This window comes from Onychomys torridus, chromosome 8 (genome assembly GCF_903995425.1).
Source record: "Onychomys torridus chromosome 8, mOncTor1.1, whole genome shotgun sequence".
NCBI lineage: Eukaryota > Metazoa > Chordata > Mammalia > Rodentia > Cricetidae > Onychomys > Onychomys torridus.
In genome coordinates, this window is record NC_050450.1 from 11,697,740 (window position 1) to 11,724,200 (window position 26,461).

General features: G+C 46.9%; 1 protein-coding gene across 2 annotated transcripts in view; it reads left to right on the plus strand.

Moving 5' to 3' along the window:
• The first annotated feature begins 595 nt into the window (after window positions 1–595).
• Window positions 596–26,461, plus strand: part of Usp7 (ubiquitin specific peptidase 7) — a 56,043-nt gene continuing 30,177 nt past the window's right edge. Inside the window, exons 1-2 of one of the 2 annotated variants that reach the window (XM_036195582.1) lie at window positions 596–1,352; window positions 25,396–25,500. In XM_036195582.1, the coding sequence (XP_036051475.1) occupies window positions 1,271–1,352; window positions 25,396–25,500 (187 nt within the window). In that variant the 5' untranslated portion in view covers window positions 596–1,270. Of the gene's footprint in view, window positions 1,353–25,395; window positions 25,501–26,217; window positions 26,393–26,461 lie in introns of those variants that run through there. The other variant, XM_036195583.1, reaches the window with a different exon arrangement.

Consider the following 26,461-nt stretch of genomic DNA (forward strand, 5'->3'; position numbering starts at 1 on the left):
TTCTTCAAATCTCTTAAAAGGTCGTTTTGTAACATTTGACTCCTGAAGCCTTAGAGAGGTCGAGGCAGGAGGATCAGGAGTTCAAGACCGTTTTCAGGTACCATAGCAAGTTCCAGGCTAACCTGGAATACCCGAGAAGACTCGTTTTCAAAACGACAAAAAGAAAGAGGAGAGACGTCTTTCTGAGTGGATGATCATGGCCAACCTGGGGGGCTAGCAAGGAAATAAATAAATGTTGGAGTAGGTGAGATCCGAAGAACTACATTTCACCTTATTGGATACGGGGTGCAAAAAAAGTTAAGTTTTCCCACGTATTCGCCTGGGTGAGACCCAAGGGGCCAGTTAAGGGCGGTAAAAAAGGCGCCGAGCCTCAGGCTCCGGGTCGAGCCCAGTTCCCGCGGGCACGTTCCCCTCGGCCGCACCTCGGCAGCCCCGGATCTGCGCCCGCCCGGCTGACGAGAGGGGGGCGCCCGGCTCCAGCAGGGCGGACCGTGGGCGCGCCGAGCCGCAGCGCAGGGCGGGCGCTCTTAGGCAGCGGCGGGCGGGCCGCTCCCTGTTCCGCCTCCCGCTCCGCCTCCCGCTCCGCCCGCCGCCCGCCCTCGTCTCGTTCGCCCCGCTCTCGCCCCCCATGCGGATGTGACATTTCACGCCGCCGCCATTTTGAGAGCGAGCCGAGCCGAGCCGAGCTGCCGGGCGCCGCATCCGCTGCCGGAGCCCCGACGACGACGCCGAGGAGGCGGAGGCCTCAGCGCCCCGAGCGCGGCCGGCCCGTCGCCCGCCCGCGCAGCCTCAGCAGCCGCCAGCACCCGGGCCCGCAGGCTCGCCGCGGCCCGCCGGGCCTCCAGTCTTCCGCGCCCGGCCCGAGGCGGGGCTGACTCCGCGGCCCCCGCCCGGCCGCCCTCCGCCCCCGGCCGGCCCGCGGCCCCGCAACCCCGGCCCCGGCGGCGGGAGGCGGGCCCTGCGGCGGCGGCGGCGGCAGCGGCGGCCGCAGCGAGCGAGGAGGCCGCCCGGCCCGGCCCGCCGGCCGCCCGCCCGCCTCGGCGCCGAGATTGGGCGAATCGCGAGCAAGTACGTGCGCGTCTCCCTGCCGCCGCCGCCGCCGCCGCCCGCCGCGGGCCGCCCCGGGGCCGCCGCCGAAGACGCGCGGGAGGAGGAGGAGGAGGCCGCCCCGCCGCCGCCGCCGCCGCCGCCGCCTCGGCTCGCAGCCGCCCGCCCGCCGGGCCCGCAGCCCGGGCCTCCGGCTGCAGGCGAGGTCCAGGCCGCGGCCGACATGAACCACCAACAGCAGCAGCAGCAGCAGCAGAAAGCGGGCGAGCAGCAGCTGAGCGAACCCGAGGACATGGAGATGGAAGGTGAGGCCCGCCGTGGGGCCGGCGCTTTCATTGTGGCCCGGGCGGCAGCGGGAGCCACGCGAGGGCCTCGCCATCTTTAACCAGGCCGGCCTCCCGCTCGGCCCGACGTGGGCCGGCAACTCCTTGCCCGGCCGGGCTGCACAGTCATGCGGCCCGGCAGGGGGTGGCCCGGACCCCGAGTTGAGCGCATTGTGCAGCGCACGGCCTGCTGGGCACAAAGCGCCCGGGTCGTAAATTAGGACTGAGGTGTGCTGGCTGTGGGCACCCAGGTCGGGAGGCGGGCCCCCGGGACCGTCCCCTTTCCGGGGTGTGTGGCTCTGGCCTGGCTGGTTGGGCCAGCTCCCCGGCCTCTGAGCTCTGAGGAGGTGGGGGCGGGTGCGCCGGGTTCACCTGCACCTGCTTCTGAGCGCGCCCCTCGAGATCCTCCTCCCCAATAACTTTAACTGCGCTGCCCAGCGTCGCGCCTAATTGCGAGGACACCTGCGAGGCGCTCAGCTGTCCTCAGCTTTTGGACTGACTGACTCTGAGTGCGCATTCAGGTCCGCCTAGTTTATAAGTTACCTCTGCAGGTGGACAAGTTTGGGTACCTGGCTGTAGGTGGTGCCGTCCACATCCGGCCAAGTGTGTGCTTGAAACTGTTAAAGTTCCGCCGCACATGGCTGCCTGCAACAGAATCAGACTAGACTCCGGTGGTAACGCATTCGGTTTTCTACCCGAGCGGCAGGAGTTTTATCTTGGTACTGGTTTTTCTACTGGTTACAGATAAGAGGAGCTTGGCTATCAGGGTTTGGTGTAAAAGCGCTGTCAAGGTAAGGGTCTAACTTGGGGATCGATCCCACGCTGGGTTGGTCATTGGCTAGCACATTTTATTTTATTTTTTTATTTGGTACTTTGGACGCAGCCAAAACAGTTTGTTCCATTACCTGCCTTCAGGGGGTCAGGCAGGCAGGAATCCCAATGAGGGGCACCCGAATGGACCATTAGGTGGCTTGTTCTCATTTTACTTTCAGCAAGAGAAAGTGGGTTTCATAAATGAATGGAGGTCCTAAGGAAGTTGGGGTCAAACCATATTTGTTCGGTGGGGTGCTGCATACTTGGGGAATGCTGAGAATAACTTGATGCTGGTCAGTAGGTGCCTCATAAACAATTGTCTGACCATGCTGCAGATGAAAAAGACCCGTTAGTGGGTCTTACCAATGGCAGGAATGGGACAAGAGGAAGAAGAGTTGTGTCCATGCCAAGGACGAGGCTGTGTTTCTTGGTCTCAACAAGTAAATAGTTTCACAGAGCGTCTTGCTTAAACCAAATAGCTGATGGAGCTCATTGCTGAGAGAATTGTATGTTCCTTTAATGCTATACTTCATGCACATCTAAAGTGGGGAATTGTATTGTGCTTGCTTCCTTTTCAAGTAGCATCAGATGGAATAAAAGTCTGGTATTGTGGGCATACCAGTGGTAGTAAAATTGGACATTGCTGGACAGCATGTATCAGACGCAGACTGTACCTGGAAAATGTCTGCACAAAAGTTCAGAAGCTTTGCTAAGAGACTAGGGTGAAGGAAGATGTCACAGGTTTTCACTCTTTAGATCCCAGACTTCATGTGTGCTTCCAAGATGTTTCTCATGAAGCTTCCTTTTCCTATCAGAGTTTGCATTTGTGAATTAACACAGTTTTAGTTGTTAATGGATGCTGTGGGTTTTGGTTTTATTGTTCAGGCTCTAATTTCTAGAAAATGCAGTCTTACAGGGCTGTGATCATGTGAGCTAGCAGTGTCATGGTCTGTGTGGGGGGGGGTGCCCACAGGTAAGGGAGGGGTGTGTGTGTGTGTGTGTGTGTGTGTGTTTTAGGCAGTCTGTTTTAGTCTTCCCGCTCCTTAAATAGGGGTGCTATGCCAACTGTTGTCAATTAGGATCAGGAAGAGTAGAAGAATACTTCTTCCAAAATCTGGAATAGTGGAACTGAGTTAACTCTGGTAGGTCTCTAAAGCCAGGCTGTGAATAGGATCTGGAGGGAGTTAATGGCTTGCACCAGCCTTGGCCTGGATTCTGTAGAGCCAGCAGCTGGAGGGTGTCAGAGTTCTGCCTAGCTTGGGAAGGAAGGCTTTGTGAGGAGCATCCTGTCTGCCCGCCCTCTGGGGCAGGGTGGTTTCGGTGGAAAGGGAGGCCGGGAGACTGACTGGTTCTGTTGGTTGTTTTTCCCCTCCTATCAATAGGTCAGGGCTAGTTTGCTGTCCTCCTGCCTCACTCTGTTGGAGTTAAGATTTGTTTTTTACTGACCTCTGCACAGTGCTTGCACATCCGCTAGAGAATTGGTTATTTTTAAAATGTCCTATTACGAGTGGTGAGGAAAGTATAGGGAAAGAGAAAATGAGGGACAGTTTACTTGTGTTGTAACCACAAGCCAGAAAAACAGCTTGTCCTGCTGCCTTTCTGCTGGGAGGTGGAAGCAAGGCCCTTACCTAGTAGATCTGACTGGGGATGAATTTATTTGACAGTTTATTTACTATCTAGTTGCAGTGGCTAATAAGTAATGTCCATAATCTAAAGAAGGTGCCTTACCTATAAGACTGGTGACAATCCTGTGGAGGACACAAAAGCTCTTCTGAGGCTTTGCCTGTGTCTCAGGGTAGCTAACAGAATGTGTTGTTTCCTGAGTTGGCACTTAGCCCCATCAGTACTGTTTTCAAAATGTAACATCTGAGAGGAGTAACTGGTCCTTGAGACCACTGAGCTGACTCTGAAGGGTTTGGTAGTGGTGGGTCCCTTTCACATCTGTGTGGGCAGATGGAGCTTCAAGACATCCTTTTTGCATGTTTATGAAAAGAAGGTGAATTCTTGCACATGCTCACCAACATAGACTGGCTATGCAGCTTTACATCAAAAGTAAGGCTCCTTGCAGAGGGTACTCCAGTGGACTGATCCAGTGAGGCTGATCACCATCCTTATGTAGATTTTAAAGTTTCATTTATTTTTTTATTTTATGTACATGGGTGTTTTGCCTGCACGTATGTCTGTATGAGGGTGCCAGATCCCCTGGAACTGGAGTTAGGGACAGTTGTGAGCTGTCATGTGGGTGCTAGGACTTGAGCCCAGGTCCTCTGGAAAAGCTGCCAGTGCTCTTATTTCCTGAACCATCTCTAGGTGGAGCTTACAGTAGAGGAGAAATCTGGTGGGGCCCAGAATCCTGTCCCTCTGATGGCAGCCAGTCAGGTTTGGCTGTTGAGAGCTCCCTTAGCCTGTGTGCTTCCCAGTGGCCTCTGGTTAGTGTCTCCTCCACAGTCTGGGGATGACAGCACAGATGGAGAGGGATGGATGGGTGGTTTTACTTACCTTTGCTTGCTTTGACTGGTTTTCCTTCTTACTTAGTTCTTTGGACAGGGAGGTCATTAAGTTAGTTCACAGTTGGGCAGTGCTGTAGCAGAACTGGCTAGGGTTTTATTGAGAATTTGTTGCTATGTTGACCTGTCTGTGGCTTAAGCTATTGATGCCTCAGTGTCTGCATCCTAGGAAAAAGGTCATCCTTATCTGCTGGGGTTGTGCTGTGATTATATCTTGAAAGAACGGGGGACAGTGAGGGACCCAATATCAGTTTAGGCAGTGTTATTTCTGAACTCTGGGTGGGTTGTTTTCATTCTTATGGAGTATACATGACGCCAGGACTAGTTAATACCTGGTTTTGATGGCTCATACTAGGGATATAGAGTTAAAGGTAAAGAATTAGGAGAAAACTAAAAGGATGACAGGAGCTGAGCAGATGTAGTGTTTGGAGACATTTGTTCTGACGGTCTGACGCTCCAGCAGCTTTGTGACCTTTTCTGTTTAGTCTTTTCCATTGCTTCGAGACAAGGTCTGATTGTAGCACAGGCTGGGTTTGAATACCCTGATCCTTTGTGCTGCCTCCTGAGTTCTGGGGTTACAGGTGTGCACCACTGCACACGGTTGACTGATGTTTACAGTGTCATTCTTAGTGATTAGGTCTTAGGTGGTGGCAGCAGAAGACAGGTAACCAGGCCTCAGACTTAAGAGGTAGGCTTAAGTTTTTTTGTGGGTCCCACATAACTGTTAGCAGGTTTCCCAGTCAACATCTTAAATGGAGTCCTTGTTGGGACTTTTGCAGTAGCCCTCTTTCTGGTCTGTTACTGCAAAAACTGGCTGCCTATGGGACTGTTTGCCTTGCACTATGAGAAGAAAAGATAGATACTCCAGGAAAGTGGCCAATAATACAAATCAGAGCTGGGCAGGTGTCACTTAACAATCCTACCAGCACTTGGGAGGCAGAGGCAGGAGAATCGCAAGTTCTAGGCTGTCATGGGCTACATACTGAATTTTCCACTTGGTCTCTCGTGTAACACCAAGCAAGACCTCAAGCCATTTAGATGTCATTGTTAAACGCTACAGGTCATCTCAGTCAACTCCCTTGGGAAGGAGCCGCAGGGACCTTTGCTCTGCCTGCCTTCACCCAGCTGTGCGTGCACCACTGTGTTGTTTCCTTGAAAAATGGCCAACTCAAATTCCTTCGGGTTTCGGGAGATGATGCACAGGAACTAGGGTTTTCAAGGAACTCCGGCTAGACAGTAGTGTAGAAAGCTGGTGACTGGCAGGACACTGGTCTTGTGAAAGGGAGCTGGAGCCATAAGCACTAATGCTGTGATAGCTAGCTGCTGATTCTGCTCCATCACCTTTTCTTGGAAGTTACATTGAGAAACAACAGGCCTTTCCTGCCCCCCTTAGTGTCCACTAGGACTTTTCTAGACCTTCATAAGGTCTGTTGAAGGCTGCTTTTGAATGTCTTAAGTTTACTTTTGTTACTGTTTCTTCCCAGTTGTTTTTAGAAGAGTACTACTTAGCTGTATATTGCTGCTTATTCTCCAATCGGGTAGAACCTAGGGAACAAGGTTGTAACAGGGTATTTCTTCTTGACAGTGGCAAATATCACTGCTTCATAAAGTAGGTGTTCTGAACTACTTTGGACTTCTGAAAGTGTTGTCAAGTGTTGTGCAGAGGCTGGGCAGTCCTGCCATTTTTTCTAGAAATGTGTTCCTTGACTAACAGAAGTCAGATGAGTGGAAATTGTTGAAAATAAGCAGACTTGTGTGCAGAAGGTTAGGGCTGGAAAGTTTGCTGGAAAGTTATTTCCAGAGTTTCTTAGGAAAGTACACTGCCCTGGGCTGGAACAAGGTGATGGACACTCAAGAGTGAGACCAGCAGTGAACCAAACAGGAAGGGAAGAGGGGACAGATACCTAGAAGAACCCGTCCTGAGAAATAGAGTACATGGACTAGAAGAGTAAGGCGTAGCTGCAGCCTAGGTGGGCATTTGCCAAAGCTGGGCCTGGGTACTCAACTGTGCCTTTTCTGCTTATGTTTTGTGAGTTGGATTCTTAGATCAACACATAAAGGGTGGAGATCACTGCTAAGTCACAGTTGTTGATAGATGCCCAGGTGTCTTGTCAACAGCTTATGCTATCTGACTGACAGAAGCTTCAAGTTCATTGGTGTTTGAAACCTAGGAACCAGCCAGTGTGGTCTCAAGCTGGTGGATGGGCCCTTGTTCTTTTGGTTAATGAGAATGTAAAAGATCAAGAAGAGTCCTTGTGGAGGAAGCAGGACAGTTCTGTGAGGCTCTTCTGCCTGCTGCAGATAGTAAAACCTAGGTCCTTTGTTTTCACCTCATACCAGTGGCTAAGGTTCTCTGATTGTCCTGTGCTGGGAGAGCAGAACCTTATATTAGGTGTCAGCCCCAGAATATTCTACTTGGGAAGGTCTGTTTTTGATTAACCGGTATGTTGCTTGAAGAGTGCTGAATGAATTCTAAAGGCGGCCTCTCTTGTATTTACACCCCAGATGTGCCACAGGTATTTGGATAGTGAGCTGACTCTTCTGCCACGTTCCCATGATACCTTCAGAAACAGTTTAGGGGGGCATCACTGAAAACCCATGGTACTGCTCTGAATGTGTAGCCTGAGCAAACCTACAGCCCCCTAGGAACTGGCTGTGGGCCACTGCCTGGGTTGCAAGTGTGTTTCATCAATATCACTTTGGGGAATAAGTTACATTTGAAGACTCTTAATTGATTCCAGCAATTTCTTTTTTAAGACAACACATAGGAGCTGGCATGTGTATGCCAGCTTAGGCAGGCACCTCTCTTTAGGGTATAAGGAGGGCTCCTGTGGAAGTCTTTAAGCTTTAAGTCTTCTAGTTGTTAGGTCACATGAGTTCACAGGGAAATCTGTTTGATCAAGCCAACTGAAGTAGTAAAAAACATTCCTGAATCCATGTTGCAGCTACCTCTTACCCCCATCTACCTACTTACCTATCTGTCTAGGTATAGTTTCTGTGTAGACCAGGCTGGCCATTTGATTCTGCCTTATTGCTGGGATTAAAGGTGTCACTATGCCTGGCTGTTTTGTATTTTCAAACATTAGTATGTGTGAGAGTATGCATACTGTGGCACCCATGTGGAGGTCAGAGGAAAAATGTACAGAATTGGTTCTCTTCCCATGTTTACGTGGATGGAACTTGGGATGCCATGCTTGTATGTGGCACCTGCATTTACCCACTAAGCTGTCTTGCTGGCTTTGATTAAATGTTTCAAATTTTTATTATTTTGTGTGTGCATCATGTTGGGGGGGGGATGCATGTTATAGTTCTCCTGCTTCGGCTTTCAGTGTTAAGATTACAGGTGTGTACCACCACACCCAACAGTCTTACTGCTATTTTACAACCATCTTAGATACTTAGAATTTCTCCCCAAGTGAGTCATCCATCTTTGCCCCTTGTACTTCTAAGGACTGAAGGGTAAAGAAGTGAGCTTAGGCCGGGTGTCATAGCGAATGCCTTTAATCCCAGCACTCGAGAGGCAGAGGCAGGTGGATCTCTGAGTTCGAGGCCAGCCTGGTCTACAGAGCGAGTTCCAGGATAGGCTCCAAAGCTACACAGAGAAAGAAACCTTGTCTGGAAAAATAAAAAACAAAACAAAAACAAAAACAAAAAAGTAAACTTAGGTGCTGACCCTGAGGATTCCTTACGTAGATGGTGAAGTGGGTTGAAATGGTCTTAGCTGGCCCCTGCTCTGAACCTCATGCTGCTGCTAATGATGAGAACAAACATTTTAAAATTTGAAACCAAGTCTTGCTGTGTAGACCAGGCAGGCCTTGAACCCGTAGCACCCATCTGGGATAAGCATTCGCTACAGCACCCACTTTCCATTTTTATATAGTGACAAAGGGAGTGTGGCTTAAGGGTTAAAAAGACTCTTAAGAATCTTAACCACACACCTGGCAGCTCTGCACAGCCCCCTTATGATAGTGGAGGTCAGAAATTTTCAAGTGTTGGTAGTCTATGGAGAATGCAGATACTAACAGTATTAACACAGCTTTATTGCCCACTGTTAACCTAATCAACCTGGTGGGATTGGTTTCTGATGACATGAAGTCAACATGGTGGATGTTGGGAAAGATCCATTGTATCCCAAAAAAGCAGAATGAATAAAAGCAGTGAAAATTTATGGATAATTTATGGTTCTCTTCTCAATAGTGTTGAATAGAGTGTATCAGAATGCGAAGGGTCAAGATTTTTTTAAAAAATTTTCTAGTGCTGTCGGTAATACTGTATTAGAAACACAATGCAGCCAAATTAACTAGATAAAATGGTCATAAAAATACAAGTCCCAGTTTATTAGCAAGTTAAGCAAATGTAAGATTACATTTCAGCATTGTATTCAGGGTGAGCAAAAATTGGGGAAAAAATACAGAATAGGGGTTGGGTGTGGTGGCGCACGCCTTTAATCCCAGCACTCGGGACAGAGGCAGGCAGATCTGTTAACTCTAGGCCAGCCTGGTCTTCATAATGAGTTCTAGGATGTAGAGAGACCATGCCTCAAGAAAATAAATACAGAAAGTGCATGTTTAGAGGAGGTGATTACAGGTGGCAGGCCCAGTGCTAGCTGTTGGGTTATTATTGTGCCCTCTCCTCCTTTAATGGCCTCAGAGGGAAGGAGCCTGTTTGTGTGGTGGGTGGGCTCTAGTGTCTTGTGGAGTGTGGATGGGATACTTGGAAAATAGAGATGTCACAGATGAGTCTTAAGAAGGGCTAGTGTGGGGCTGGAGAGATGGCTCAGAGGTTAAGAGCACAGACTGTTCTTCCAGAGGTCCTGAGTTCAATTCCCAGCAACCACATGGCTCACAACCACTTGTAATGAGATCTGGTGCCCTCTTCTGGTCTGCAGGGACACACGCAGGCAGAATACTGTATACATAATAAATAAGTCTTTAAAAAAAAAAAAAGGGCTAGTGTGACCATTTGATATTTCCTGGTCTCTCATTAGGGCTCAGAGTTCATAATAAGCAAAATGTTTCCATCCTCTCAAAGAAGTCCCAGTGCTCTTAACTGCAGCCCCACTCTAGCCCCAAAGGCAGTCCTGTTTTAATCCACAGGGCCAGTGAGCTTGTCAGTGCGGCAAAATCCCTTCTGCAGATGTGAATTGCATTCAGGGTCCTCAGTGGGGCCACCATACTACCTTGTCCAGTGGGCTTAGTGTAATTGCCAGGGTCCTTGGCATGCAAAAGGGGAGAGGTGGGACTGAGTTGATGTGATGGAAGAATGTGACCAGCCCTGCTAGCTTTAGAGATGTATATGTGAGGATGGCTTCAGAAGCTGGGAAAGGCAGGCACACCTTGACTGTAGCCAGGGAGAGCCACTTCATACTTCTGAACTAGAAGTCTGGGCAGTTGTTTCCAGCAGAAAGGAAATTGGCAAGTTAAGTTCTGAGATGGGTCAGAAGCAGTACATGGATGTTGAGTAGACACAATGCCTTGAGACTTTCAGGAAACTGCACTGAGGTTCATTGACCACAATATGGTGGACAATCATACCAGGTCAAAGGATGTGAAGTCACTCATACAGCTCTGAAAATTAGGTACTCCTACCCCTGCCCCCCATGTGAAGTATCATACAGAAATGGGGGCTGAGGGCTTGGGGAGATGACTGAGTCACTTTTTGTCCCCAAAGCATGAGGATCTGTGTTCACGTCCCCAGTACCCATGTAAAGAAGCTGGCTGCAGCTGTGCACACTTTTAATCCCACTACAGGGGAAGTAGACATAGGCACTTCCAGGCCACCTAGTTTTGGCTGAATTGGCAAGCTCTGGTTCATCAAGAGACTCAAACCCTATCTCAAAAAATAAAGTTGGGACAGTGAGAATAGCTCAGGGGATAAAAGGCATTTTGTTGACTTGAATTTGATCATGAGCCATGTTAAAGTAGATGAAGAGAACAAACTCCAAAGTTGCCCTCTTAATTCCATGCCTTCCCACAATACCATGTGCACATACAAAATAAAAATACAAATAAAATGGATATTGATAAAAGAAGACAGCATTGACCTCTGGCCTCTACATGTATGTGTGCATATCTGTGTGTTCACATCTGCATGGAGACATGCATGCACCAAGCAGACAACAAAAACCACGCCTTAATCCCAGCACTCAGGAGGCAGAGGCAGGCAGATCTCTGTGAGTTCGAGGCCAGCCTGATCTCCAAAGCAGTTCCACGAAAGGCTCAAAGCTACACAGAGAGACCCTGTCTTGAAAAACCAGGAAAAACAAAAACAAACCAGGAATGAGCAAGTAAAAGAAATGTTCCCTCATTTAGAACAGGAGAGGTGTGGGGTTGGAATTCAGGCCATTTGCTGTTCATACTGGGCACAAGACACCATTGGCCATATATGTAGCCAGTATAGTCTTACATTTAAACACCGCTTTGGCTTTCTCCCAGGTTTTTTACCTCATTACTCCCTAAATGGTAAACTGCAGTTCTTCTACTAATTGATTTTGCTTACTCCATACTTTGAATATTTAGTTTATTGCCAAAATTGGCCAGGGCCATCCATGTGGTGCAGCAGGTGGAATTTGATCACTGATACCAAGCACAGTGCAAAACAGTGATAGATCACATTTTATCATTTATTGTCTGTGTGATATGTGCACCATGACATGAGGAGGTCAGAGGACAGATTTCACAAGTCAGTTCTCTCTATTGTGGATGCTTTACCCAGTGAGCCATCTTCGTGGCCTGATCACTCTTTGGTAATCAGAAACATATTTGAATGTGATTTTGATTAAATCATCCCCAAAGGAAACCATTCTGGGATCTATGTAGTTGTGTATATATAGAGATTTTTGTTTGTTTAAGGACATGTGTTGTGTACTCTGGGTGGTCAGCATTTCAGAACAATCAACTCTCTGTGTACATGCTTGTGGATGTGTTTAGAGGCAAGACATCAAGTGTCTTCTATCACTCCCTATTTTTGGGATAGAATCTTAACTAAATTCGAGCCCATGTCTGCAGACTGGCTGGACAGGACTCCAGGGATTATACTGTCTCTGTGTCTTCAGTTTTAGGATTCTTGGTAGGTACATGCCACAATGCCCAGATACTTGTATGGGTACTGAGGTTTAGAACTCAGTTATTCATATCTACATAGCAACCCTCCACCCCCTTTTTATTTTTGAGACAGAGTTCTGTGTAACCTTGACTGTCCTGGAACTCACTCTGTAGACCATGCTGGCCTCCATCTGACAGAGATCCGCCTGCCTCTGCCTCCTGTGTGCTGAGATTAAAGATTTGTACCACTACCCCCTGGCCCGGATAACAGCATAGTTTTAGGATATGTTCATCTCCAGAAAACAGTACACTCCGTAGTTCTCAGCATCCACCAGTCTTTGGTTTCTGACCTGCCTGTGCCAAACCTCCCAAGGCTGTGGAGTTTGTGACTTCTTGTTAGCTTCTCTTAGCACTGCCCGCATTGTGTTGGCGCTTTGAGTTCTTTGAGTTGAAAATAGTTTAAGAGCTGTGGATTCTCACCGTGATTTAGCCGTGTAGATTCTCATGACTCCTCCATCGTCATTTTCTTTCTTTGGAGACGGAGTCCCACTTTAATAGCCCTTGGCTAACCTGGGAATCACTATGTAGACCAGGCTGATTTGGAACTTGCAGAGATCTGAGTATCTGTCTCCTATGCTGTGAGTAAAGATATAGCCTACACTTTTGGCTTCTCTTTTGTGGGCGAGCAGAGGAAGTGTGTTTATTATGGGAAATGAGAAAAGAACTCCTGAGAGTGGGCTCCATTGGAGGAATTCCTAGTTATACTTTAAAAAATTTATTGCTGGGACTGGAGATATGGCTCAGTGGTTAAGAATACTTGCTTCTCAGCTGGGCGTTGGTGCACACCTTTAATCCTAGCACTCGGGAGGCAGAGGCAGGTGGATCTCTGTGAGTTCAAGGCCAGCCTGGTCTACAAAGCAAGTTCCAGGAAGGGCGCAAAGCTACACAAAGAAACCCTGTCTCGGGGGAAAAAAAAAAGGAATACTTGCTTCTCTTCTGGAAGACCTGGGTTTGGTTCCTAACACCTACAGGACAGCACTCTGCATTTGACAAATTCTTGCCTAACCTAGCCAGGGTTACATAGCATTGCCTCAAAAAAGTTTTTAGGGCTTAGCCACCAAGCAAGGTCTTCCTGAGTTTGATCCTCTAGGAGAGCGTAATTCCTGCAGGTTTTTCTCTGACTTCTACTCCTATGCTTTACCACCTGTGCCTCCACCCCAAGCACACTGAATGAGTAAATGTTAGAAAATTACCATTGTTTGGGCCAAAGAAAAAGTGTATTCTCAGAACATATATGGAATTCAGATGACAGCTTTAGGGAGTTGGTGTCCTCCCCACCCCCATCCCGCTTTTCAGACAGGGTTTCCCTGTGGTCTTGGCTCTTCTGGAATTTACTATGTAGACTAGATCTGCATTGCCTCCCTAGTGCTGGGATTAAAGGTATGCAGCACCACACCCAGAGGTGTTCTGTCTCAGCCACCTTGTTAGCTGGCTTGGGAGCTTTGGTGATTATTTGTATCTTCCCATCTCTGGAGTACCCTGATTACAAGTGGACTCCTGAGTCTGACATTATGTGGTTTTTGGGGATGTGAACTGAGGATATGAACTTTGTGTACAAGAGCTTTACCCACTGAGTCGTCTTCCCAGCAAACTGGTTTTGTTTTTTCTTTCTCTCCCTACAGACTGCTTGTTCTATATCATTCATTAATGAAACTCTCCTCTTTCCTTGAGTTCTGTTTGCATGTGCGCTCTCTCTGTCTCTCTCCCTCCTTCCCTCCTTTCCCCCCCCCCCCTCCCTCCCCTCCCTACCCACCCAACCACCCACTTAGCCATCCACTTACCCATTCATCCGTCCATCCATCATTTCTTGTAGTTCATTGGAGACAGTCTCACCTGTAACTGTCCAGCCTGGTCTAGAGCTCAGATCCCCTGCTGCAGTCTCTGACCTGTTTGGATCACAGGTATGCACGACTGTGCTTTGTTGTTGTTGAGCTTTTGTTAGAATCCAGTGGTCCTGTGAATGACTGCATTTGGATTCCCTGCTGTTCTTCATGTTCTCCACGACAAGGGATCCCCTTTGTCAACAGTGCATCTTGCTTATTGCAGCTGCTCATCAACTCTTGTATTGAGTGAAGGGATTCTTACTCGTGTTCTGTTTCCAAGTAGTTTTGCTTATCTGTTTCTTCTGTTTCTGTGTATAACTGTTAGAATCCGCTTCGGTAGCTATAAAAATAGTCACCAGTTTGACAGGGCTTGTGTTGCAAAGTGTGATTTTTTTTTTTTTTTGAAGTATACTCTTGCATTAACTTGTGTTTTATGTGGTAGTCTATGGACGTATGCAGGTGTGGGAGTTGGACCTGTGTGGGAGTGCCAGGCCAGAGAGGACCCCCGGTCCTCCTTTACCACTTTCTGTCATTGAGGCATCATCTCTCTGAACCTGCTCTTGGATTTTCTCATTGAGGCTCGAAGCCACCAAGCCCCAGTGAACTTTCTGTCTCTTTCCTGACATGACTACTAGGATTAGAGTGTGTGCCTCACTTGTTTGTTACCTGGGTTCTGGGATCCAAACTCTGGTCATCATGATTGCATAACAAGTATTCATCTGCTGAACCTTTTCTTCAGTGCTTCCCCCCCCCCCCCAATATAGTTTGGCCTAAAGCTTCCCTATGTGCTCAAGGATGACCTTGAATCCCTGACCCTCCTGCTTCCACCCCAAGTGCTGTGGTTACAGGAGTGCATTACCATTCACCATTCACAACATTGTAGTCTCTGTTGTCAATCACCACTTCAATGTACAGTTTGGGGGACCATGTTTGCCACATTGAGTCTTTCTGTTTGTGAGCACTGAAGCTTCTCTCAGTGATTTGACCTCAAGAATGGTCAATATTGGGGCTGGAAGAGAGATGGCTCAGTGCTTAAGAACATTGGCTGCTTTTCCAAAGGACTGAGGTTCAGTTCCCAGCACCCACATGGCAGCTCACAACTGTCTGTAACTGCAGTTTCAGGGGATCTGGCATCCTCACACAGACATACATGCAGGTAAAACACCAATGCATATAAAATAAAAATAAATAAATTATAAAAACAAAAAAAGGATGTCCAGTATTCATGTGCTATGTGGACAGCCAGTGATGGGTTCAACATTGCTTTGTACATTCAGTTGCTACCCAGGGTGGCCTCCTTTGACTTACATTAAAATCAGGCTTCTTTTGCTGTTTTGTTTTTCAGAGTACCTCTGGGCACTAGTTTTTCAGCCCCTAAATGAAAGACAGGGTACTGGGTGGGTCTCTAAGGAGAGTAACCTGGCATGGTGGTTTGTTTGTATGGCTAAAGATGGGGCAGGCAACCTGTGATGAAAGTGTTAAAATAGATTTCCTGTTAGAGTCTTAGCCAAATAAAAGCACTTAAAACATTTAATTTTTATTTGTTTGCTCTTACTTTTTTGAGGTGGGGTTTATCTGTGTAACAGCCCTGGTGTTTGTAGACCAGGCTGGTCTCAAACTCAAGAGATCCACTTGCCTCTGCCTCTGGAGTGCCAGGATTAAAGAGTGCACCACCATAGCAGGCTGAAAGCTGTTTTTGGGAGACAAGGTCTTCTGTAGTTCACTGTGGTCATTTATCTTCCTGACTCAGCTTCATGAGTTTTGCATATATCCTTTTTGGGTGACTTTGAAGGAAAAACTAGGTACTAAGGGAAGGAGGGTGCTAGTTCTAAGGTGTAAAGAGACCTAGGCTACAGATAGCTCTGGATGTCTGCTCCACCCCTTTCCCTCATACAACTTGCAAAGGCTACCCAAGGAGCATTACTTTCAGCTTATATATTTTAGTTGTGCTTTGGTGTTGTAGTGTGCGTGTGTGCACACACGCATGTAAGTGTGTGCACTATAATATAAACTCAACGAAAACATCCAAATCAGGGAGCCAAGGGGAAAAGGGGAAGCTTCTGGTCCTTAGAGATGATGTGGACCTACCTGGTCCTGTCTATGCAAGGTCAGCTTTTATGCTCCTCTGTATACTACTCCTTTAGCCACTCCTTGCCACGGGTAAAGTCTAGCTCCCGTGTCCTTGTCTGCCGTGCATGCTGTGACTTTCCTCCCATGGCATTGGTTACACACCACAGTTGCAGATTTTGGTGTTTTGTGATACTTAGGAGGAAGCAGTGCAGTGCAGTCACCAGCTCCTCAGTTCCCACTGCAGTGTTTAGACCAGAGCTCGGAAGACAGATTACAGTAAGGATCTCCAGGGCACAGATTTTTACATGATAAAGCCAAACTGAACGCCCCAATCTTATTTAAGGAATACAAATGACATGTGTCTTTCCTTGGGGCTTCATTTTCATGTAACTGATGTAAATCAGGGTTCTTTTAGACCATAGAGCTGTTCTGGAAAATGGGGCCTATTTCTAGCTTTCAGGCTCCACTGCTTTTTAAGCTTGTGTGGGCACTAGCCCCTGACGCAGGCTTCCTGCTTTGTCGGACAGATGCCGGAACTAAATACCCAGTGCAAAAGCCCAAGTTGGGTCACTTTAGCTTCATGAGATCAGTAGACAGATCTTATTGCTGATGAGATGATCAAAGGAGTTCATATGCTGACTGGACTCCACATCAAATAGAGGTCCACCTTGACAGAGGAGAGACAAGCTAGTTCTCATCACGAGTTTTGCAGAACTAGTAGCTTAGAAGGGATCCCTCTTGCCTATGATAGCCAAGACAGAGAGAGGTCCAAGCACCGAGTACTGACTGCTTCATTCTTGACTGTTGGTTCTTCTGTCAGGTCCACAGTGCCTTTTCATAGTGTGAGTGTCCTCCTCTCTGTCCACGGGGGACGCAGAGTGTGATTGAGTTCACCTTGGTCTTCAAGGTCCTCCTCCATGGCTGTGGCCCTGTTTCCCTCCTGCCTTTTGTGTCAGTCACCCTGTTCCTGTTCTTTTGTGGCTTGCTCCATCCACCGGGCCTGGTCATTCTCACTAGGGCTTGTCCACCTCACTGCTGCTCTGTGATCTCCCCCAGAACCTTCTCTGGCTGTGGTATATGCTAAGTCCAGCTCCTATAACTTCAAACCCAGAGCTCTTCATTGCCACTTGTCACGTGCGTGCTGGGGAGTGGGTCCTGTGGTCAGGGTTCCGAGCCATTGGCTATAGCTCTGGTCCTGGATATCAGTGTGGTCAGCTGTGCCACTGGAGAAAGGCCAGCTGATTCTGGAAGCCAGAAAGACCCCTTGGTGGTGAGACAGTGCTGCAGGACTAAAGCCCAGGACCAGGCTGTGTGTTGATCATTCCAAGGGCCCAAAAACAAACACCACAAACATACAACCCAGAAAAGTCAGGTACCCTCCTCTTCCTGAAGAAAAAGTGCTCACCAAACATTGAGAAAGCTCGGCTGACAGCTGCTGTTGGAGGGCACCTGGTCCAGCAGGAGTTCTTTGACCTCAGGATTAAACATCCCTTTGTTCATACAGCATTGGTTGCCTTGCTAACTTAATATTTATTGGCTTTTAAGAACTCATCTTTCAAAATCCAAAAATAAAAACAGTAGATCTGAAATGCTCTCAGGAGCTTTATTTGTAAAACTCCCACAAATCCGAGGAATGGTTGCACAGTGCCCCCTTTTCCCTCTGTCAGTGAAAAGAAATGTTGTTACATATTTTAGCATTTATGCAACACTGTTGAAATGACAAAGGACTCTCACTCCATTCCTCCCCTCTGAGACACAGTCTCACTGTGTAGCCCTGGCTGTCCTGGAACTCACTCTGGAGACCAGCCTGGCCTTGAACTCTCAGAGATCCTCCTGCCTCTGCCTCCTGAGTGCTGGGATTAAAACTGTGCACCACTACTCCCAGCCTAAAATGAAAGAGATTAGTGGTTGCCAGGGATTGTGGCACCAGGTTGTGGTTATAAGAGAAGCACAGACAGGATGGAGAAGTTGCTGAGCAGTTAAGAATGTTTGCTGCTCTTCCAGAGGACCTGAATTTGTCTCCCAGTTCCCACTGTGTCTGCCCAGTTCACAACCAGCTGCCTGTAATTCTAGCCTCAGGGGACTGATGCCCTCTTCTGTCTTCTGATTGGGGGAAGGAAGTGTACACACACACACACACACACACACACACACACACACACACACACCCCCGCGTGCGCGCATGTGTATTTTAAAAGTACTCTCTTGCAATTGATCTTTTCTGATTTTTCTGGTAGTGGATACAAATCTACATGTGTGCTAAAATCATATAGAGTAGAAGTAAATGCTGAGAATTGTGTTTAGGATTGGTGGATATTCTGGACCAAATGGACCAGGGCCTAGTTTTGTTGTTTGTAGTAAGGAAAAGAGTACATAGTCTCGGGGGCTGGAGAGATGGCTCAGAGGTTAAGAGCACTGCTTGCTCTTCCAAAGGTCCTGAGTTCAATTCCCAGCAACCACATGGTGGATCACAACCATCTGTAGTGAGATCTGGTGCCCTCTTCTGCCTGCAGGGATATGTGCACTGTATACATGAGAGGGGGGGGGGGAGAGAAAGAGAACATGGTCTCTCTGCATTGTTTGGTTTTGAGATGGAAATCTCATTGTTCAGGCTGGCCTCAGGTTCCTCGTCTTTCACCACCCAGCACTGCTGTGTGATTCCCATTATGGAACCCAGGCCATGCATACTTGGCAAGCATTCTACCAACTGAGCCCCAGTACAGTACACACTTTAAAAAAGCATATATACATGTTTAAAGCACTTTATTAGCCTTTTCAGATTATCCTGTCTGTTGATCTTGACTTTGGTACTCAGGCCCAGTACCTTGTGACATGGCCTCTCACCAGTCCGAGTGTGACTTTAATCAGCCCATAGTCTTGTTAGTAAACAAGGGCTTATTACTCTGGAGGTTGGTGATTGTTACTCAGAACTTACCTGCCTGGGACATGCTAGTTCAGCCTTGCCCACACTAAACTAGTGCTTGCTTGCTAAGTCACATCCCCAGTCTCTCAGTTCGAATTTTGTTTTTCAGCTTTCCATTTTCCTGCTCCCTATTGCCATTTATTGTGAATCACTATGATCTTGATTAGTAAAATGCTTGAGTTTCTTTACTGCCTCTGCTCCAGTCCAGCTGAAGCTCTCCCACCGTCATGCCCAACACAGCTAGGGACATACCTGAATGGAGTGGTTAGGAAAGGGGAAAAGTAATAAATACACAGGCCCAGAAAAGCTGAGATCAGGTAGACTGGGCTCTCTGGAGAAATTATATACAGAGAGGCAGGATACATACATATATACATATAGCCGAAGGTATCAAGGAGGCTGGTTTAGCTAATCTTGTTAAGGGAGCAATCTTTGGGCTGTAAATGGGGTGGGTATTTTGGACATTTTTTTGCGTTCACTATCAACATCTACATATAGACCAGAGGAAAGTTTTGCCATCCCTCTGAGCCTCACTACTTGTGTGTGTGTGTGTTGGGGGGGGGGACTTTGCCATTTTTCCCCCCATGAGCCGAAGGCTGTGGTCCTTGATATGGCCACCTCACATCAACAGCACACATACACTTGGTACTTCATACACTGTCAGAGCTTCCCCTGCTCTCCATATCTCCACCCAGCACCTGCTCCCTTCTAGTGTACTTGTTGCTTGGTGCGGGGAAACTTCATGTTTCAGGGGGTCATCACACTGTGTCAGTGGGTAAAGGCTTGATACCAGGCTTGGCCTGCACTTGATCCTAGAGCTCCATACAGTGTAAAGGAGAGAACCAACTCATTCAGGTTGTTCTCTGTACTGTACATGTATTTGACATGACTTGTACATTTATCCCCACACAAATAATTAATAAAATTTATATATAAAAGCCTTTGCTGGGTGGTGGTGGCGGCGGCGGCGGCGGCGGCGGCGGCGGCGGCGGCGGCGGCGCACGCCTTTAAACCCAGCACTTGAGACGCAGAGCCAGGCGGATCTCTGAGTTCGGCCAGCCTGGTCTACAGAGCGAGATCCAGGACAGGCACCCAAACAACACAGAGAAACCCTGTCTCAAAAAAAACCCTAAAATCCTTTTAACCCTTAATATTTTTTCTCTTTAGGTTGTTTGAGATCTAAAGGCATACCCTATATGATACATGGTGGTAAAATTTTCCATCAACCCTTTTCCTTGCTTCTTGGACCTGAGGACTTAAAATAATTTAAAAATTTTGGAATCACTTAGATTTATAGAGAAGTTAGAGTTACTCCAGGAAATTCCCTTTCTTTTTATCCTCTACTTAGTCCTCCCCTGGGTTAAACTTGATGGAGATCAGTTCACAGATGTGGAATTGACCTCAATACGTTAGCTGCTTACCAAACTCAAGGCTGCTTTTGTGGCTTCACCAGTGTCCCATAAATGTCCTCTTTCTGGTCATGTGGTCACTTTTACCTTATCTGAATTGATGAGGTTGTTAGAATATTGCAGGATGCTTTAAAAGAAAAAGAATGTTGGGGTGTCCAGCTCCTGGAGATTCTATGCATTCACTCCTCTGTGGACGACAGAACCTTCCCTCTCCAGCCCCCCAGACTCGCTGGGCTACAGAGCCATGAGACATGGCTGGGAACTACAGGCTTGGGCAAGAAGGTGATTCAAGATTTCCAGACCAGTACTGCATAGCACGGTTACCCCTCAAATGATTTGGGGTTTTTGATTTAAGTAGTATCAGACTAAGCTATCTATATATGCAGAACAATAGATGAGTATTTCTCCCTTTCTCCCTTCTTTCCTTCTTCCCTCCCTCTTTATTTCTGTCCCCTCAACCATTAGAATCTCTACCTTCCACCTTCCTCTTTCCCATGTCTGTGATACTGGAGATTGAACATAGGGCCTCATGAATGTTCTAGGCGAGGGCTCTAACACTCTGTTACATAGAGTTTCTGTATTAGTAATATTGAGTTGAGAGGCGGGGAGAGAGGACCATGTAGACAGTATTCTTAGGATTGAAGATGGAGCTTATTTGAGATGGGGATGAAGATGCCCAGCTCTACGGTGTATGACACGCCTAGGACCCAAGAATTGGCCCTGTATTCTGTGTTCTGCTTTGTACTAGTGGGTGGTTGTTGGTAGGTCATTAGCACAAGTTGATCTGGAGTGGGGTCAGAGATGCTTAGAGCTCCAAAGAGAGAGCCGACACTTGCAGCCAATGCCACCACATGGTGGTAGTAATATACAGCAGATTGTAATAGTTATTTGGAATATTGAGTACGGCTTCTCCTGCCCTGGCCCTTTTAGGCTACCACGAGGTTCTTCCCTCTGGGCTCTTTTTTTTTTTTTTTTTTTTGGAGATAGGGTTTCTCTGTAGCTTTGGAGGCTGTCCTGGAACTCACTTTGTAGACCAGGCTGGCCTCGAACTCACAGAGATCCATCTGCCTCTGCCTCCCGAGTGCTGAGATTACAGGCATGCACCACCACTGCCTGGCTCCCTCTGGGCTCTTAATCTCTTATCCAGGGTTGAGACTGAGGTGCTGATTTGGTGCTATCTATTTCCATAGCAGTTGGCAAGTGTTCTTCGGTGAGATGGTAGTTCTTTTATGACATCACAAGTGGAGGTCCATGGGAGGAAGCACAGGCCTCCTCACTAAGGAGGAGGAAGTTTAGACTTTATAACTAGCCAAGCAGTTGTGATGGTTCTAAAAAGAGGTATTATTTTTGCCTTTTAATAAACACAAAATTATACCTCTGATACTCAATAATGAAAAGTGATACCCTTTTCTGAGTGATACATACATTAGAACGGTGATTGCTTTATTTTCTACAGATGCCAAGCGTATGAAGGTTGGGTTTTTTGGAGATTGATGGGAGGAAAGTGCTTAGAATTGAACTAGCCCCTGCCGGGTGGTGGTGACACACACCTTTAATCCCAGCACTTGGGAGGCAGAGGCAGGCGGATATCTGAGTTTGAGGCCAGCCTGGGCTACCAAGTGAGTTCCAGGAAAGACGAAAAGTTACACAGAGAAACCCTGTCTACAAAAACAAAAACAAAAAAAACAAACAAACAAAGAAAGAATTGAACTAGTCCCTAGTTCAATCACTGAGCAACACTCCCAGCCTCAGGGACTTTTAACTGCCATTTTAGCCATTGCATATTGTCATTGTTGGCTAGATGATTCCTCATTATTTGAGATGGTTATATGTCATAAAGTTAATACTGGGGTTCATGTTTGGCCAAATTAAATTACTTACAAAATTCCAACTAGGGGCTAGGGAGAGGGCTCAGCAGGTAAACTGTTTGCTGAGCAAGCCTGGGAACCTGAGTTTGGAACACATACATGTAACCCCAGTGCTTAGGGCTGTGAGTTGGGACAGGGGTGAGGCAAGTAGGCCCTACAGGCTCATTGGCCAGCTAGTCTAGTAGAATAAATAGGTGAGAGTCAGGTCCCCCATCTTAAACAATACAAAGTGGACAGTGAGAAGAGAACCAGTGTCTACTTTTGGCCTTTACATTATGCATACATATGAATGGCTACTCATATGCCTCTATCCCACTCAGTAGGACAGAAAGCCCAGGAGTGAAATCACTTTTTTTTGTTTTGTTTTTTGTTTTTTGAGACAGGGTTTCTCTGTGTAGCTTTGCACCTTTCCTGGAACTCACTTGGTAGCCCAGGCTGGCCTTGAACTCACAGAGATCCACAGAGATCCGCCTGGCTCTGCCTCCCGAGTACTGGGATTAAAGTCATGTGCCACCACGGCCCAGGGTGAAATCACTTTTGTGTAGCCGTAAACTAGTTCTTCCAGTGTGCCCTCGATAATAAAGGGGCATCTTCTGGTGCAGTCCTTTATTCTGGCCCAAGAATCCACTGCATCCTAAGTTTTAAATGCTTTGCAGACGAGCTTGTTTCTTTGGAAGAACTTTATAAGCTTGTTCTGTCCTTTGGGAGATAGCCTTGAGCTGCCTAGGCAGTTGTTTAGGAGCGTCTCATGGCTGAGTTACTGACACTTGTCAGACCAAATGACTTTGTGACATTTTATAGCCACCAGCTTCTCAACTCTGTACCTGTGTGGTGGGTTAATTTGGGTGTTACTCTGGAGAATACTTCAACTGTAGGTTCCACTGGTTTTCCCCTTAGATGCGCCAACTCTAGCTATGGAACAGATGCTTCTTTCAGCACTGCCGGGAGCTCTGTCTGCTGCTGGGAAGGAAGCTGGGGTGGCGTGTGCGTGTGGAACAGCCACACGGCCACAGCTCTCTTCTAATCAACCTAACTTTTGATGGAAAAGCACTCTTTCTAGTACAGCTCACCTAAACCAGCATCAGCCTTAATCCCAGCAAAACCCTCTTTTCTGCTGCAGTCTGAATTTACTTGTATCTTACTTGGATTTCAGTGGAACTAATAGAAACAACCTTTGTCTTCACACTCACTAATGAGTTATAAACTGTCAAGGGAATGGTTGTATTTGGAAGGATGTTTGAGAGCGGTTTAAAGGCATTTGTGATAGATTTCACCAGACATTGCCAGGTGTAATTGAGAATTCCTTTGGGATCTGATACCTCCAGACTTGTGGCCACTGTCACTTAACATCCTGTGAGGCTCCAGATGAACAGGGTCCTCACATGCTTGAGAATTTATGAAGGAAGTGCACACAACTCTCCCAGCATTTATATATGTGTGTTTATTTTTGAGGCAGGATCTTACTACATTTAGCCCTGGCTGACCTCAGAGATCCACCTGCTGAGATTAAAAGCATATACCATCATGCCCAGTTTACATTTTGGTGAGGGACAAGTGGAGATGGAGACCTTGAACAGATGTGCCTGTGCTACAGTTTGAGAGTTGGTCCTACCTTCGCTGCATTTCAGAGCTGGAACTCACTGTGAGGCTTCTGTGGCAAGCACTTTAACCAGTGCTGAGCACTGGCCACAGCCCTCCTGCTTAGTTACAGAGAGAGGTTTGCATGGAAAGCAAATTGTTTGTTTGTTTTGTTTTTTTAATAAACTATATGTGGAGAAGTTATATTGTGACCCTTTTAAAATGCCAGGCAACAACATCATGTGTCAAAGCTTATAGGCCTTAGTCATGGTTTACCTCATATAACTGTGAAGGATGATTTGATGTCATTTGAGGGGAATAGATGTAAGTGAAAAAAATTCGGAATTACCCAGTTCTTTTTGCCTTTTAGTTCTTTAGGTCCATTATTTAGAAAGTTTGAACTAGTTAAAAATCAGCAAAAAGAATCTCACCTCTCCCCTGTATTTCACACATAACCTTTGTCATTCAAAACCTCATTACTTTGTTACCTGGCACTTGGGTCAAGGCAGGAATGATTGTGAATTTCAGGCTAGCCAGAAGACCTCCTTTACCACCACCTACCCCCATTTTCCACGCCTTCATCTCAGACAAACCCTTGTCCAAGGGGTTGTGGTCCTAAGAGATTAAAGGGCCAGTTTTTTAAAGTGTTTGCTTTTAGAAATAGCTTTCTAATACAAGTGTATTAGAGGCTTGTGCTTATGAAGATTGGAGATGATCTTAACTTTGATCTTAAATTTGTCCAAATGTAGATGAGAATGCCTCTCGTTACTTTGAGAGCTTTGAGATGCAGAAATGGGGAGGCATCATTTAAAGCAGGAGTTGGAGAGGTTCATGCTCCAACTGGAGGATTGCCTTTTGAGAGAGCCAAACAGGGGAAACCACTTTAGCTCTGTCCGTGGTCCTGAACCAGTGTACCGCCCCACCCCCTACTCCCAATGACATTAAGATTTGGGATTATGAAGGTCTAGCACACAGCTACCTAGCTTTTCAGAAAATCACGCCTCCTGAATGTAGTAAGACCCATTTCCTGCATTTGGTGTTGCAGGGAAAAAATCAAAGCTCCTGGACAACCTGGGGCAGCATTTGTGGAATTGAGCTGCTTCTGCAGTCTGTTTTGGAATGGTGTACATGGGCTGCTTTAACCCCAAGATTAGCCAGAAGTGGTGGTGCCAGCTGTAGTCCCAACATTTAGGAGGTAAAATGATGACAAACCCCAAAGCAACCCAGTTTCCCTACTCTTTGTTTGTTTGCAGTTATTTAGTGAACTCAAGAAAATAGTCTGTAGGCTTAAGGCTTTTATTCAAAGATGTATTTTATTTTATAGGTGTGTAGACAGGGTGATATGTGTGCATTTGGGTACAGGTACCCTCAAAGTTATATCCCCAGGAACTCAGAGTTACAGGCGGTTGTAAGCTACTGTGTTAGTTTTGGGAATTGAACTCAGGTCCTCTGCAAAAGCAGTGAATGCTCTGAACCTCTGAGCCATCTCTTCATTCCTGGGTTAAGTTTTATTGTTTTTTCAGTGTTAAGTATGGGATCCAGGAATCCTTGTGCATGCAAGGAAAGAACTCTCCTAAAGACCTACAGTCCTACCCTAGAGGATTAAGTTTTAATTAGTAGGAGGCTTACAGCAAAATGACTCTCCATATCAATTATGTAAAGGTTCTTAAATCTAAGCCATTAGCTATTGCAGACTGAGAGTAAATAAGAGATGTTGCAAATAAGCATTTTATGTGTACTGAACAGTCCTTTCATTAATTACACATGGAGCAGATTATCATGTGATGTGGCCAATATTCATCTGCCTTTAAGCTTTGAAAATTTACGTTACAATTAGGATTTGATTACAAATAATAAAAGTGTAAATATATTCTTGTGAATATAGTCCAACTATGAAGATTGACTCATGAGCTTTTTTACTTTCCTTAAAGCTGGAGATACAGATGACCCACCAAGAATTACTCAGAACCCTGTCATCAATGGGAATGTAGCCCTGAGTGATGGGCACAGCAATGCGGAGGAGGACATGGAGGACGGTAAGTACTGCTCACTTACTCACAGCTGTGGAGCGCTGTCAGAAACACAATCCATCTGTATTTTTTCCTTGAGTACTTTCTAGTCTTTAGAGTAGTTAGTTTTCAGGAGGTTATATCTGAGGGCAATTTAGGATCTTGTTTTTATTTTGGGTTTCGAGATTGTGTAAAATTTCAAGGTAAGTTGCTTCTCCTCAGCCTAGGGAAGGGGGTTCAAATCCAGAGGTTTATAGTGAGTGGGTGTCTGCTCATACCCACCGGTTTCCAGCCACTGTTAGCATCCAGGGTGCCAGGTAGACTGATTTTCCTTCCCCATTTGTTTGCAGCAAGATACTTTGAGCATTGGGATTTGGTTTTCCACTGCATTCCCACTTTAGTGTCTTATCAGTCGACTGCAATTGAGAACACCTCCAACTCCTGTTAGGTGAAGTGAGGGCCAAGCGTTGGGCCCTAGACTTCCGCCACTCAGTTTTCTCTGTAGCTTCCATGTGGAAAAGCATATGCGTATGTATATGCATGGGCATTTTGTGTCAGGGAATCACTTTTCTTTTGAGAATTCTTTATATCATCTTAAGAGATGTAACATTTGCAAGTCAAAGTCCTAAGAAGGGAGCAGCCAGTAATTGCTTTATGCAGCCCCTGGAATCTTGCAGTGTAATATGAAACCATGTTCTGTACAAGCATGTCCATCAATCCTCATGAGGGTTGTGTCCTTCCCAGGGGAGTAACGGGGCAGTTGAAAGAAACCATCAGGCACGGGCTGCACCACCAGAAGGACTGCTGTTCAGACCTCCTGCCAAAAGTTCAGCCTCCATGCGAAACTGCAGCCGCAGTTGAGAGTTCTCTCACAGTGCGGTTTACCCCTGGCAGCTGGCTGAGGCAATTTCTGAGGAAGGTAAAGAGGCGTGGGCTACACCCCGCTGCTTTGTTCCCCGTGGAGTGCGCTTTCCACTGTAGATGAAGG